We start from the raw sequence: 16,914 nt of genomic DNA on the forward strand, positions 1-16,914 counted from the left end.
TTTTTTAATTATTATAGTCATAGGTGTGAGCAAATTTAAATATTGTTGGTCGATAACAGCTTCGGTATTGAATTTGTTTTTAATAATTTTAATTTTAAAAATTTAATTAATTGTTAGCTCCAGGGCTATCCAACAAAATAAAAAAGGTCTTAATACCTAAAAGTCTCGTTAGCTGTTTTCTACACCAGGATCATTGAGTTTTTCTAAATTTAAATATTAATCACAAGCGCCAAGTGAAAAATATTTCGTAATAAAAAATATTCCACTTCCACAAATAGCTCTAGGTTGTTGTTGTTGTAGCGGCAGAATTCTGTCAGTCCTTGACCGGATAAAAATCCGGTCTGTTCCGGTTGCGTAGACCCGACTGTCGTGGGAACGGATTAGCTCATGTAGTTTCTTCACGTAAAAAACAACAATTCATCAGTTCATACATTTATATTTATTTTTTACTTTTAATGCTTATTAAAAAAGAACAACGTTTTTACTAAAAGAAAACTATATCCTATCCATTATAAATTTCTATTAAAATTTCCTTAAACTTTATTATTTGTATCTCGGGGTTGCACGTGTATCATGACTTTGATGGCACCACCGTGTCCATAGCGTGAGGTTTCAAATGCTTTGGCCGTCTCTGTGATGTCGAAGTGGTGGGTAATCAAGCGCTTGACATTCACTTTACCGGACGCAACTAATGCCAATGCAGCTGGATAGCTATATAATGTATATAAAATTTAATTTTGATTTTAATATGCATTGTAACCAATTACAACTCACTCATTGCAATAGCGAAAGACGCCTCGGATATCTACTTCTCGTGCCAAGGCATTGATCAAGGGTATTTTAGGCTCGGGAGAACCCATGCCTACAATAACAACGCAACCGCCTGAACGTGTGGCCTAAACAAAAACAATTATAGCATTAAAAAATACCTTAATTTTTTTTTAAATATTTTAAATAAATCGCTTACGAAAATGCTGAGACGTGTGGTTGACTCGGCACCGCAACAATCGATCGACTTATCGGGTTCCACACCCATCACTTGATGTACTTTTTTCGCCACATCTTCCGCGCTTTCATCTTTACCCATGAGCAGCGTATGTGTGGCACCCAATTCTTTGGCGACATCCAAGCGTTGTTGCACCAAATCCGTAATCAAGACTTGTTCTGCACCCATAGCTTGCGCAGCTAAAAGTGTCACCAAACCAATCGGACCAGCGCCCAATACAAGCACCTTCGAACCAAGACCTACACCAGCACGCCGACAAGCATGTACACCAACCGAAAGTGGTTCCAGCAATGCACCCTCCTCCATGGTTACATGATCGGGCAGTTTGTAGCAGAAATCGGCAGCATGTTTATAGTAGCGTGTGAGGTTGCCATCATAAGGTGGCGTCGCACAGAAAATCATATCGGGGCAGAGATTATATTGGCCGGCTTTGCAATGGTCGCAGTAACGGCAAGGTACGCCCGGCTCACAGGCTACGCGATCACCCACCGCAAGATGTTTTACTTTTTTGCCGACTTTAGCTACGATGCCAGAAGCTTCGTGTCCGATGATCATTGGTTTTGTGAGCACAAAATCGCCAATGCGTCCATGTACCAAATAATGCACATCAGAACCACAGATGCCGACGGAGTCCATTTTTAAGAGCACCTCTATAAAAAAATGTATTTTTATTAATATTATGTATATTTAGTGTACAGAAATACCAACCATCATCAGCAATTTCAGGAATGGGACGTTGTTCCTGAAAAAATGGCGTAAAAGATTTATATTAATTAAAGCAATAGGTCTGTATCTTATAATTAACAGATTCTGACCAAAATAATTACTCAAACCTATCTAAATTTAATTCATGTTCCCAGACTAATATCATATTGGAATATATGTCAACAGTTTAATGCTATACTTAAAGAAAACTGATTTGGATGACTATTTAATCATAATGTATTCCTCAAGACTGATGTGAGAGAGAAGAGTTTAAATCGGTTTATCTAATCATCGAGCGATCGCATTGTTAAACTTTCATGTCTGTCGAAAGCTTGAAACTTATATGAAAATTGGTTTCCTACTTCTTCGGAGAGCTCTATGCTTTTTATTTTAAGCACGAGTGAAGCTGAATTTGAAGACACCCTTACATTGTGCTAGGACTTTAGCCAGTGTAATACACCACTACCTGAATTCATCGTTCAAACGAAGGCGCTTTAAAAATCGGGCTTATAAAGTAATTATTGGAATGAGAGTATTTGTATAAGTACAGTTACTCGTAAAAAAAAATTGTTGGCGATAAAAAGTCAAACGCTCAAGTACTACAACTATTAGCATTTCTTAATGAACATATTAGTAGATAAGAACACATCTCAAAACAAATGTCTGAACAATTTGCTATTCATATATCTGCCACTGTTGTCTTAAGTGCAAAAATGTACAATTTTATAACATTCTAAAGTCCTATAGTATATATTATCACAGTCTTTAGAGATTGCATCGAATTAAAATTCCAGTTGTGTACATTTACTAATACGTATATAAATATACACAGTAGGTGGCATGATTAACCCGCAGACGAGCCCACAGCCAAAACAAACAGTTCTACCTATTCAAGAAATAAAAATACTCGTTTTGTATGACAATGCAAAATCAAAAAAATATGTAGTGAGTGCAGCCCAGCACTAAATTGAAGTACAAATTGACTGTGTGAGAAGTGGTCTATTTGTCTACTATACCAGTCCGTTCACACGACAGTTGGGTCTATGTAATCGGAACGGATCCGTATTTTTTATCCGGTAAAGGACTGTGAATTCGGCAGAATTCTGCCGCCACAACAATAACAGCAACCAACAACAACAACGGTAACCTAAAAAAGGGCTCAATGTGGCCTATTGAGCGTTGTCAATTTAGTGCCGTTTTCTACATATCTGGTTAGTAGCCATCTATCAGCTAAGTTTTGGTTAAAAAAGGCCCTTTACCGAAATAAAGAGGCTTGGCTATGTTAACCATAACTTTACTGACAGATGGCTGCAAACCATACAATGAGAAAGTAGCACTTAATCTTATAAAACTAGGGTATTGTTTTTCGATAATAAACTCCTTTCAATATTTAATAGCACAATACTCTTAAAGAAAAAGGACAAAAGTAAGGGTCGCACACTTACTAATACTGGAGAAAATGTATAATTTCAAAAGATTTGGTTAGCAGATATTTTAAAAGCATTTTTTGTGGCCAGGAATAACCAAGTCGAAATTCAGGTAATCACAATTTCCATTGAATGCCTGAAGGAAAATTGCTGCGTAAAATAAATGGATTTATGGCAAGGACTCGTAAAGCAAATAATGAATCACTTTGTGTACAAATTCAGTATTATTCGATAATTTAACAAACTTATGGCCCGCATGAACACTTATGAATCAGCGGTTTGAGTTTCGGCCAATCGAGTATCCTATGCTAGCAGAGCGAAGACAAAAAATCGTCTTCTTTTTGAGCTTGGAAACTGAGCCTTAGCGTGGGGTTCTTCTCTTATTGGCTTGATAAATCTATTCAAAACTCCAGTTCTTATTCATTTTAATTATCTAAATTATACCACTAAAAACCAAACTATTTCGTTTAACATTTTTTGAACTCCCCAATTTAACAGCGGGTATTTTCAATTTATTTACGGCAAGCAATTTTACTTTTGCCATAATGCAACGGCACCATGCGCAAGCATTTTTTAATCAAAACTAATAAATATTCATATCATATCAATAACTTCGCAGTTTCGCTATTGTCATCTAATACCTTTGGCTACTTACCAAACGTAAATCCTCGATGCCGTACAATACCGCTGTTAGGTTATCGTTTGCCATTTTTATTCTTAATAAGTTCTAATCAAAAATACGATATATAAAATTTAATTCACAGTAATTGAAAGAATGGTAGAAGAATTTCCAAATTGACTTTTCTGCAGCAAAGCAACCAACGAACTGAAATCTAGTGAATGTTGAGCGTCAAATGTTGACAATGTCACGTAGTTTTTTGCCGGTGTGAGCTGCACTCGGCACACCTCTTCGTGTTTTTTACGTACTAACTAGTTACTGTATCCACATACAAAAATTGTATAAATATATTCATGTACACAGAAAATCGAGCACTAACTAAAACGTACATACATAAACATTTGTTTAAACTGTTGAGCATGTTAAACGAATTAAGTCAAAAATTCTAAGTATAGCAATTGATATTCTGACTGTAAACACACGCAGAAGTTAATGCAATCGTATTTAGATACAGTTAAATTCCTTATATCCACCTGTGTTTCGGTGCATATTTAGTTGGCGCTTTTCTTCTTTCATATGAATCTATAATGCATTTAGAGATATGTATATATAGCATGCATCTCCAGCATATACGGTGAAATTCTTCATAACCGGACATCCATCGTCGCAGGGTTTTTGTGTGGCCACATATGGGAGCGTGGCTAAAATGAGTGTTTAAAATATATTCTTACAGTCAGAGTCTGCAGTTCAGAACTATATTTCTACAGATTAAATATATGCGAGCCAATGTCAGCCAGGAATGAATGAATAGCAATTATTTACAGTTTAGCCACCACGAATCAGACAGCGTCAGTGCAAGTCTATTTGTTTGATGTGATCAATTTTAGTATTGTTCTTAAAAAAATTTCGCAAAACAACAAAAATTAATTAGAATTTAAAATGTCGGGAACTATAAATTGTACACAATTTGCTTGACACATTTTATGAATTATGTTTATCGGAGATAATCTGAGCAAAATTTTACCAAAATAAATAGTATCCATGTCCTTCCTTTGGAACGTGCACATGTCCAAATATTAATGAAAACGTTGTGTTTATGAAAGTTTATAAATCTTGAAAGAGCTAACTTAGTTTTGGAATTACTATATTTAATATAAGAAATTCCTTTACATAAGTACGGAAATTTTACTGAAAAGCCTTTAGAAAGAGTTGTTAATTTGACGAAATTCAATTTCACTATATGGAAGAACTCTGGATCGATTTCGATCGTTTCGCATTGAATATCGTAAATTAATAATTTCTTCTAACGAATTTATACAAATAAGTCGTTATTGAATTTCGAACTCTGTATAGAAAACTGTTCTCATAACATCAATTTTAAGATTTCACAATTCAGAGAGTCTCTCCGGGGGTATAAACTGCTTCAAAGAGACTTTTGCGGAACGTAAAGATCTTCACGTAAATATATACTTCTTAAGAGTAACTTGTGAGTCAATTTACTTTACAAATTTGAAAAAATTTGATAGAACTACACATCATCTTCGAAATTTTGGTACCCTTAAAAGGATAAATTAAGATCGCCATAAAGTTTGTAACACCCAGAAGTTAACTGGTGAGCCCTACAAAGTAAATATATTTAGAACACACGGTTTATTCTGCCGAAATAACAGCATATTTGTCGGAATCGCCAATATCGAACCACTATAGGATATAGCTGCCGTACAAACTGATCGATGCAAATGAAGTCCTTGTATGAAACACTTTTTTATTTGAGAAGATATCTTCATTAAATTCGGCATAGATAATTATCCAAGTCAACGCGACAATTTTCAAACAAATTGTTCAGATCGGACCACTAAAGCATATAACTACCATACAAACTGACCGATTACAATTGAGTTAAATATCTCTTTATACCCTTTTATGCTGTAAGAAATTCCCCTGTGAATTGTATTATATCTTCGGTGAAAGCAAAGTTAATGTTTTTTCTTGTTTGCATATGGCTTCGTGACCCATCGTTAAACTTCTCATATTTATTAAAGTTGACTTAAACTATTTTAATGTAAAACTAAGTGTGAGTACGTCATTCGTTCAAACAGAATCATATATGTATTTGCGTATATATTTATGTACATACACTAATATGTGAATATGTTATCTGTTTATATTTTTTTATACAGAAAAGCTGTAAATACTTGTATTTTCTGCTGGTTCTTAAACTATCTATAGATCTATTGGTGTACATACATATATAGATAAACAAAACCATATATATTACCACATATACATACATATGTAAACACGCTCTCAGCTGATGGAATGGAAAAGTTTAAAAACAAAAGAAATATACATATGTATATATATTTACTCACATACCTACATACATATGTATGTATGTATACATGCACAAATTTTTATAAATTTGTAAATTTAGACTACGAGCGATAAAGCTCACGTGTAGCAATAGTGAACTGAAGGTGAAATGAAAATTATGTATGATAAAAATTCATTGAGTAAATTTGCAAATATATTAACTTGAAAAACAAGCAAAATTTAAAAGGATTTTCGTTTAATAATTCGTATAATATACAAGTCTGTACATACATATGTATATATGTATACGTAAATTGAAAATAATCGCTGCGCAAACAGCTGTTTTCTGCTCTAATTACAACAAATTATTCTTTCCCTGACATTCACCTTTATTATCGCTGTAATTTCCTAATGCCACTGCTTATCTCAGCCGTGAACAATAAGTGTTTTCTGTGTGATTATTGACAATGTTTGCATCGATAAGCATCAAAAGCATTATTATACTCTTGCAACATGTTGCTAATGAGTATAATAGTTTTGTTCACCTAAGTGTTGTTTGTCTCACCTAAAACTAATATGGTAGATATGGGGATATATATACATACATAAATGATCAGGATGAAGAGACGACTTCAAATATGTCTGCCTGTCAGCCCGTCCGTCCGTGCAAGTTGTAACTTGAGTAAAAATTTAGATATCTTGAAACTTGATATGCGCGTTCTTTCGCTAAAAAAAGTACGAGTTCGTAGACGCCATTAACCGAAAACATATCAAGCACCATAACGAAGCACTAAATTAAGATATAATGATTTTTGAACATTTGGCTGAAACCCAGAGAACATTTTTTTAGTATGTGGCATGTAATAGTTATTAGATAAAATCCGGGTCGATATTACTCCAACTCCCACATACAACATATAATGATTCTCGTTTTTCTATATATAAAATAGCTTGGATTCCGTTTCTCTGGTTGACATTTTACACCTTAAAGATTTGAGCGGCTTTGATTCCTGTATAAAATATTGGGCTCCACCCGAACTTCGCCCTTCCTTACCTTTTTTTTATTTGTTTTTATACCCTATTCTTATACAAGTGATTAGGGACTAAACTACAGTAAGGCTGGACCTAATACGACAAAAAATGCTTCATGTATGTTTATTTTGTATAGTTTTTATTAGTTTTCGCTCGACTGGCTCAGTAGTTAAATTGGTGTAAACTGCGTTTGCACTATTCAAAGGAGAACACCTAGAGGGACAGGCGACTTTTTGAGAATTAAAAAAACTACTGTATCAATTTAAAGGGTAGCAATAAACTGTTTGAAGTAAAAAATTAAATGTTTGTTATGTTACACCCGCAAAAAGTCCTCCACTGCGGTAGTGATTACGGCCTTCTCCGCGAATGAAACCTAAATAATAATTTTCTACAAAAAAATATTGTCCACACAATGACCTATGGTCGCAAAAAATTAAAGTGATGGAGTTTTTAAAAACAAGTTGAACTTTATTCAAAATTTTAGTCAATCAATTCGAATTCGATTTATGGTAAGATCATTTAATTCATATACGATTTGATCAGGGCAGAAAACTGGGACACCATTGTTAAGAGAATTATATACAAAGCATGCAATAAAAATTTGATAGTGATCTAACTTTTGTCTCTGTAATCACTCAAGAAAATTTGAAAAATGTACTTTTGAAGATTAACTGATGGAGTTGATTGAACTGAGCGGCTACATTTTAGAAGTTTAGTTTCACCCATAAACTATTTAATGTACCGATTTAGCATGTTTTTTTAAAGGTATATAGTAATCCATTTTTTTTATTTTACACGTGGTGTCTGTCCGCTAAAATCTTGGATGGCTTGTATAAATTCTTAAATCAATCGCTTTTTTGTATACCCTGGATATTGGTTACTTACATTGTAACCTAAAAGTACCAGAAATTTGTAAATATTATATCATGTAAATATTATCTCCATTCCGATGATTTTTTGAAAAATTTGTTTACGGTAGTCTTTTTGAAAAAAGTTCAACTTTTTCGGAACGAGTCGAACAAGAACGTCGTTTATTTCCAAAATTATTCGAAAAGACTGGAGAGATGTCGAGCTTTCTTGCCATCTCTCTGACATTTAGCTGACGATTTTCAATCACCTTATTTTTCACTTTTTAATATTTTCATCGTTTGAAGAGGTCGAAGATCGTTCAGAGCGAGGCATGCCTGCAAGGATCTCTCGACAGTCTCTGAAGGCTTTTTAGCACTCATACAAGTAGGCTTGTGTTTTTGATAAAACCGAATAACCGTAAACTTTTTCCAACATTCGCTACAATCCCGCACACGAAATTTGGTTACAAATACAAAATTTGAGACAAATTCTTTTTTCGATATTTTTATCCTTTGTAAAAATGGCAACGCACTACTGCGGTGCACCGACTTAGGCAGCTGTACAGTAATTAAGGAGAGTCCTACTCCTAAAATACATTTTTTTGAACCCGGGGAATTTAATTACAATTTCCGCGTAATTTTTTGTCACAATGTACGATAATTGAGAATAACATTCGTACCAAGATCGGAACCACCAATGCTAACGCATTTTATTAATTGGTGAAGAATTCACTGGATTTGTGTTCAGTTAAATCTATTTGCTCCTGGCGCTAAATTTATTTATTTTTTACATCAACAATAACTTTAAATAAAACGCTATGTAAAATGCATAATTTCATTAAGATTTATTGATATTTCTTCGAAGATTTATCTTTTTTGGCATACATTTCGTTTGCAAGTCGAACATTGAATTGCATAATTCTGGATTGTTAAAAATACATAGCACTATAGTTTAGTAAAAAACTACCAATTTAAAATGAAAACTCGCACATTTCATGCTGATTATTGTTGAATCGAATCTCATTGTACAATTACTGACGATTTAAATTATTACAATAAGTACTTAGGTAGTCATTAATTTCATGAACAATAAATGCAGTACAGTCGACGGGGATTTTTAACGTTTTTTTTTTTTTATTTAAATGGCGTTTGTATAATTTTTAAAAGCAGCGAATAGTAAGTAATGTTTTTTATCACATAATTATTTAGTTTTCAATACATATGTACATAATTCGTAATTCGCACTCAAGTTATCTTAAATACACTTAATCTATATTTTTGTTGAAAATAAATGCTTTTATTCGCTTGTGTATGTATATATACAAATATATGACTATTATTTTAATATAATCTATGTATGCATATACATATCTGCGCTACTTGAAAAAAGGAATATGTCCAAAATGCACTTTAAGTTCATCAAGTTGCTGATAATATGCCACTTAATTAAATTAATATACTATTTATATTTTGCCACTCACTTTAATCTTTCGATTTGTATCGAAATCATATTAGAAAATTTATATTGCACAGCAAATTAATAAAATTGCGTCGTTTAAGAAAAAGTTACTTATTATTTCGGCAGCAATTTAATAGGCGCAAAAGACCACCTGTTAGGTTAGCAAAAAGCATTTCGGTTTCTTAGCCGTATATTCTTGTATATATAGTATTATATATCGCATTATTTACTAAGATATTAAAAAGAATTATTAAAAAGTTATGTAATTTTCAAGACATATATGTATGTAAATAAAAACAAGTTATATCATCACAAATTTGAAATAAGCCCAGACGAGCTAACACAATCTTCAGAGTTAGGTAAATAGAATTCGAATCATTCTGAAGAACTTTGCTTAAGGGGTTACATGGGTTTCGGGTTTCAAAAATCTACTTTTTTTATTGTCTTATTAAATTCTACAACACCTTTAGAATATTGTTCTAAATTTTCAAGTTGATTCGAGTAATAGTTTCGGCGATACAGCCTTAAGAACTTGTGCGCTCGAGGCTAGCTAGGCTAAGTGCGATGTCTTTAAACGCGTTTTTCTAGAAACAGTTTTTTTGAAGTCGGTTGGCACGATTTCTTGAGATCTACGCTATCGATCTTTATGGAATTTTTCACAGTCCTTGAGAAACAATTCTTAAAAAAAGACTGTTTTTTAACCGAGAAAACCCATGTAACCACTTAAGAGACTATGGGTCTAAAACCGGTTTCGAGAAAGCGATTTGTATGAGAGAAATGTGGTATAGTTCTCCGATCTAACCGATTCTGAAAAATAAACAAAATAATATCAAAATGCACCTACGTATTAGATTGCAAACGGGCAACAATAAAGCCCAAAGCACTTGTTAAAATAAATTGTGGGGTATTCCAATGAAAGTACAATATTGTAGTACGTATAAAAGTGATAGCATGTAGGTAGAAGTTGATTGGGGTATATCATACATTTTATCTTTTTGGCTTTACGAGGCTTATGAGCTCTCCCAACGAAGTAGACTCGATATATTCTCCTCTAGTGAATAGATTGCCTACTGTATACATATTAGACTAACTGATGTAATTGTAACAGTGTGTTTAAAGCCTGTTTGGAGAGGAGTGTCAATCAATTGTCACTGAGATTTTTTAACGGATGGACCAAAGAACGTGTTGCATCGACCAGATGAGACGACAGGCAGAGATGTATTAGGTGAGTTGGTTTCGAAGGACATAAAAAGAAGTAGTTAGTGTCAGACGTGAACTCTTTGATGAAGAACAAGAGTTCAATATGTCGGGATTTTTGCATGCAGGTCATAAGTTCATTAAATCTGAGTTTTTTGTGAAAATGTAGAGTCCAAAACGTAGTTATGTGAGGGTCACACTGAGTTTGTAGAAGCAACTCGAGCACATGTTTTGCTCTGGGTCTTGGTTTGACTCTAAGGACGCCAATAAACGGAAGGTAATCGATGAAAGTGTCGATAATATAAAGACCGGCCAGCTTATTGCCTAGCAAGCTCCCATAAACGTAGATTTGCCTTTTCCATAGGTGCTGACGACTAACGATTTGATGTTCGCCTTACGATTTTATATACTGATCGTAATTATTTTCTAATTCTGTTCAAACTTACGTTGAAAGGCCTCACGTCTCACAATATTATTGAAAATCATTCACTACGTTTTCGAAGAGAATCTCAGAGTTACATTTTAGCTCACCCAATCACCACCTATTATGGTAATGGGTGATCCAAGTATTGTTTGGCATTTCATTATGGAAAAACTTACGTCTGAACAACGTTTACAAATAGCAGTGAAGAAAATATAGCAGGCGTAGCTGAGAGTGTAAACGAAGACAGTGGAGAGTCGATTCCGCGTCGTTCGCAGCAACTCGGACTGACGTTTGGAACGACGTGGTGCATTTTACATACATATAGCTTATTCAAGAACTGACCTCGACCTTCCCAAGAGACATCGCTTCGCTCTATGGGCCAAATTTTATTCAGTGATTAGGTTCATTTCTGGCTCAATCATAATCGGCCTACTGAGCGTACTATTCGCAACACCATCACCCATCTTAAGACCCAGCATTTATTATTGGAATATATTAGACCGAATAGACAGGTCCGTCAATTGGCCTCCAAGATCGTGTGATATCACAACAGTTAGAGTTTTTCCTGTGAGAATATGTAAAGTCTAAAGACTATGCGGACAATCTCATTTTAATTTATGCCTTGAAGAAAAACATCACCACACGTGTCATTCGCCAGTTACTAGTTGAAATGCTCGAACGAATATTGGTCTCAATGGATGGACCATCTGAGACGTAGTCGCGGCCAATATTTGAAAGAGATAATCTTCAATAAATGCATGCCAAAGAATGTTCTTTCGAATGATAATAAATATTTCCCATTAAATTTGAAGTTTTTATGTTTTTCTTTAAAAACAAAAAGTAGGGAACCTTTAAATTGATCACCCTTTAGTCGTTCACTTATGGTTAACAGAACAAACAGTTACAATACATTTATTACTGTTTTACGATTTATGTAAGAATGTGAGTCTCTACGGTGACCTTTTTGGTTTAACCTAACCTAAATGTCTACATTTGTAATTTTTTTTTTTTATATATAGTGATTTAGAAAAATTAACTACCTCGTAGAAGTCTTATTATGTGTCACAATACCTAAATACGCTCGGAAGTTAAAGTATAAGAAATTTGGTTTACACTCTTTTTATAACAATAAGCGATTCTACAATGTAGGATGTAGGATACTAAGCTCTCCCTTATTCATTCTCTTTCTTTAAATTCTGTATTTTTGTTTTTATGGTGTATTTCTTAAATGTGCATACCATGTGTACATTAAAAATTAGTTTGTACACTATTATGTAAACTATATTAAACAAATAGTTCATTAAATCTTTCAGTGCTTGAATAGTATATTTCCAAAATATTACGTTTGTTTTTATTATCACCTGATAAAATGCCGAATCACCACTTCGTTCACTTTCTAGCCAAAAAAAATTACGATTTTCTTGCTTCTACAATAATTAAGTATCTTATATCACTATCCTTTCGACGGTTTGTGTTCACTATTGAGTTGTAAATACATACACTTATACACAGGCATTATGTACTCGTACTATGTAGGCATATTCTCCTTTTTGCAATCTGCGGGCGCTTAGAGCGATAGCTCTTCCGTTGAGGTATTTACATGTACACGTGGCACATCGTGTGTCGGTTGTATATCCATTAGTATGACGACCTCATACGGACTACAGTCGGAGAGATGTAGAAATGAGCATAACCAACCGTAGAAGCCCTTCTCAATATCGGCTACCTCATTTAGCCAACTATTGAGCTGTAAACTCAATTGTGCGATGCCCGAATAAAGGCCTAGACCCAGTGTGCACACGAGTATGCCGACGGGATAGGCGAGTATTAGTATAGGTGACATAAAGAATTTATATATACACGATTTCTCCTCATTGAAGTAGTTGAACATATTATACCAGGTTAATGTGCCGATATAAAATGAATAAATGCTTGAGATTACAGTTATGAATGGAAGACATATTAACGATAGAATTAGGATATGTAAGCCAGTTTTCGGTGTGCAGGTGCAACATAAGTTTTGCTTCTTATTCACTTGTGTAGCGGCCGCAACTGCATTGATCTGCTCCAATTCCTCACGACTGATATTGATTTGCAAATCGACGCTTTGACCCTTTTTGCGGCCACGTTTAATTGTACCTGGTTTGGAGAGATGAAAGACCAGAGAGAGAATAGAAACTATTAGCATCCTAACTAGTTTTAAAAATATTTGATCTGTGCTACTTGAGCAATAACTCTTTCAACCAATTATGTAAAAATTTTAAATAAACACTTTAACCGCTCTCTCTTACAACTTACCTGTCATAGTCAGATAGTTACTATCCATTGATCTTCTCGTATTATAGCGCTCCAAACTATGCATATCAACATTCAAAACGCTCGTTTCACCTGATTCCAAATCTTCATAGTTGGTTATTTCCGGCGATTCCCGCTGACTGCGTATATGCGACGGATCGGTGCGTATATTTACACGTTTCTTCGACGAAGAGCGATTGCTAAGACAATCGTGTGATTTTGCATCCAAACTACTCTCTGAGTAACTGCTCGGCGTAACTGTGCTGCTTTCATGGCGATTTGTCGATTTTGTGCCCTGTGAAACGCTTTCGAAGTTCTGTAATTCATTATCATCCTCATAAATATTATCCACAGATAGTGAAGACTTGTGTGTCGACTGGTTATCGACAGCGTCTCCATTGCTTTGTGCTCCTGGTATTTGTGGCAGTGGTTGTTTGTTTTTCAAGATCAATGATGTTTTAAGTAAGTCCTCATCAAGTGCCGGGTTTGATGGTGAGAGTTTTTGTCGATTCTAGAAGTTGAAGAAAAAATATATAAAATAAGGTTTGTTAAAAATAAAATAGTTACTATATGTACATATATATTTGATATGTTTTATGCTAATAATCTCGAATATCGATTGTAAACAGCTATGTTTGAGTCAAATTGTGAATGTACTAAAGTAAGAAGGTGTTCATTTGTCGCAATCAAATACATACTTATATCGGACTAAGTTATAGCTGCTATACAAATTGACTGTTCCAAATAAAGTTTTGTTATGAAAAATGTTTTTTTATAAGGAGGGGTCTTCATAAAAATTATCATTCGTTATAATCTCCGAACCTCAGATAGGGCTTTTATAGCATACAGCTGCCATACAAACTGACTGATTCAAATGTTAGCGATTCCTAGGACAGCAGGTTCTACGTTAGGCTTGCTCCATATCCTTCTGACTCGTGCTAGTATTGAGGAATTCTTCTGCTGCGTCTGCGTTAAAAGGCTCCATCCAAATTCCACCTCGTTTACGTGTAATACATGCAATAGGTGGAGTCATCTTAAGACTTGCTCGGGGCATACGACACACCGGGAGTAGACCAGGAGATATATATATAGATAGATAGTAAAAATTGAGGTTTTTCACTGTGACCTGCGATCTATTGTGCCCTCAACTATATCACCAAGGTCCAGCATCCTGAAAAATTCCAGGAGCCTGCTGGGTGCGACTGGCGGATTTTAGCTTGCTTCTGCAAATTGTTGGGTAATTCAGAATGAGGTGTTACATGGCGTAGAACCGGCAATTTGCACAAAAGGCTATGCCTATATTGGACAAGTGCAATGTCCTGTATAGAGCGCGCCAAGGAGGCGAAATTTGCCTCGGAGGAGGTTGATCATTTCCTTAAACCTTGCGAGGTTGTATTCTCCCAGAAGCAGCTTGGTATGGCGCAATCCTGCTGCCTGCTGCTAATGTTGTTCTCTCTTCTATGCGGAGCAGCTCCTTAAAACTTTGGGACCCCACTGCAATGCATGGTTTTGGCCATCATCCTGGACGCTACCGCAGAGCGAGCTAGTTCGTCAGCCAGCTCATTGCCCGCTATCCCTTTATGCCCCGGGACCCAGATTAGGTGTACATTGATAGGCGGTTCAGCCTTCCTATACACACCACTAAAAGCGCTGGATCGCCTTAAGTGCCGCTTGACAGTCGCTAAGTATGGCGGTACGCTGGTTGCGATAGTTACGGAAGAGATTGAGTTCTGTGCACTGACTTATAGCAAAGACTTCAGCTTGAAAGATGCTCGTCAGTGTACCATTGGATAGTGCTGCCTTTCAGCAGTATGTCGAGCGTGGAGTCTTTAATCATCTTTGTAACGTCGTCTCTTGGAAGAAGGGCTAGGTGTTTTCCCCTAGAGCCTTCGTTTGTTGAGACGATATATCTTCCCTTTCCCGAAACCCTCTGCCACCATTAGCAGCATGTATGTTTCGCTACCTGTTTAATCACTAGATGCAGCGGTGTGAGCAGACACAGGCAAGCCTTTGCAACTTCGATAGTTGAAGGCCTACCGAGGACTGCGTTGCCTTAGATGTTCAAGCAACCGCTCCATAAGTGTCAATAGGCCTTACAATCATGGTATACAGCCATCTTATGATACCTGCCTTGCATCCCCATGATCTGCCGGCTAGGCACTAGTTACGTGGGTCCATGCTGCCAACGCGCTACTGTGACATTAGCCTCTACGGCTGTGAAATGTGTTCCAAGTTCGTGCACTGCACCGTCACTCCACACGAGAGGCAAACAAAGAACTCCCACAGTCCATAGGAGGTCAAACAGGCAGCATAACTTCTTTCTGAGCCTCCTCTATCCGAACATACCCATTTTATGGTATTTTAAATTCCAACCTAAAAATCTTCAAGCAAATCTAAACTCGACTGTTTTCGAAGAAGTGCTTAGTTTTGTTACTGTAATTTATAGTACGAGTATAGCATTCATAATCCAATCACACATTACACTATACTTGAACTGTGTAATCTCTCTTTGTCTGCAACGAAAGCAAAAGTCGAGCTGAAAATGCACTTTACAATGTCGAAGTCGGTGTCTGTTAGCTACTTTTACCCTACTTCCATGTTTGCGTCAGTATTGCTTCACACACACTCTAACACACTCACACGTGCACACGCAAGCGAAAAAATCGAAAATTTTAAAAACACAAAATATAAAATTTTCAGTATAAAGTGACGGCGAACTTTATTTGAAAATATTTTTGTATATGTAATAAAATCCTACCTGTACATTAACTATGTGGTCCACATAGTTTTGTGCGCCATTCACTTTTTTCGATGTCTGTCGCTTTCGTGGTGGAATAAAAACTGGGCGTTCCTCGCCGCTTACTGCACTTTTACTAACCATTATCGCTTTAAACACAATTCTTCTTAAGCTCTTCCGCGCAAATTATTAATTAATTATGAAAATGGGTTTCCCAATATTAATTTAGAAATATTATACTTTTTTTCTTTATTTTATAGCAACACTTCTTTCAAATTTGAATATTTTACACATATTTTATTAATTATTTATCGAACCGTAAGTATTTTCCATTAATTATTAAATACATTTGCAATCATCACTTATTTATTTTAAAGGTTTAACACACCCAAGTTCTTTATACCCGTTTTGGTATATTTTAACTGCATGCCAACTGTCGCAGGAACTAAAGTGAAAGAATAGACCACTTGCACTTGCCAAATATTTACATGTGTGTGTGTGTGTGTGCGTGTGGGTGAAAGGACATTTTGCCATTATTTCTTCCGCTGCGATTGATGCTGCTGCTGTTGCTTTTTGCCATGTCCGTTTATTGATTTTTCGCCATTTACGTCCTTGTTCCGATTCTTGTTATTATGCACACCGCTTTCGCAAGCACCGAAGTAAACAAAAACAAACATAGACCGCAGGCACCTTCGTTGTGTGACAAAAACAAAGAGGGCAATATTTGTTTGTATGTCTTGTGATTTAAGGAGAAAAACAGAAATGGTAAAGGAGTTCTTCAAAAGAGAAGGAAATTGCAAAATAAACAGTGCAATTGTTTTTTATGTTTTGTTGTTTACTTTGTAGCATGTG

The 16,914-nt window shown here is 35.4% G+C and overlaps 2 protein-coding genes across 2 annotated transcripts; both read right to left on the bottom strand.

The window, feature by feature from the left end:
- Positions 1-416: 416 nt before the first annotated feature.
- Positions 417-3,974, bottom strand: LOC105234103 (sorbitol dehydrogenase). The gene is made up of 5 exons (XM_011216358.4): positions 3,794-3,974; positions 1,715-1,748; positions 968-1,656; positions 775-896; positions 417-711 (listed from the first exon to the last, which is right to left on the bottom strand). Exons 1-5 carry the CDS (start codon positions 3,845-3,847, stop codon positions 534-536), a joined length of 1,077 nt encoding a protein of 358 aa, XP_011214660.2. The 5' UTR covers positions 3,848-3,974; the 3' UTR covers positions 417-533.
- A 7,573-nt stretch (positions 3,975-11,547) lies between these two features.
- Positions 11,548-16,851, bottom strand: LOC105234102 (uncharacterized). Its single transcript, XM_011216357.4, has 3 exons — positions 16,084-16,851; positions 13,329-13,836; positions 11,548-13,169 (listed from the first exon to the last, which is right to left on the bottom strand). The coding sequence occupies exons 1-3, from the start codon at positions 16,204-16,206 to the stop codon at positions 12,598-12,600; spliced, it is 1,203 nt and encodes a 400-aa protein (XP_011214659.2). The 5' UTR covers positions 16,207-16,851; the 3' UTR covers positions 11,548-12,597.
- Between the last annotated feature and the right edge of the window lie 63 nt (positions 16,852-16,914).

The sequence above is a fragment of the Bactrocera dorsalis genome, chromosome 2, assembly GCF_023373825.1.
Source record: "Bactrocera dorsalis isolate Fly_Bdor chromosome 2, ASM2337382v1, whole genome shotgun sequence".
NCBI classification, from domain to species: Eukaryota; Metazoa; Arthropoda; class Insecta; order Diptera; family Tephritidae; genus Bactrocera; species Bactrocera dorsalis.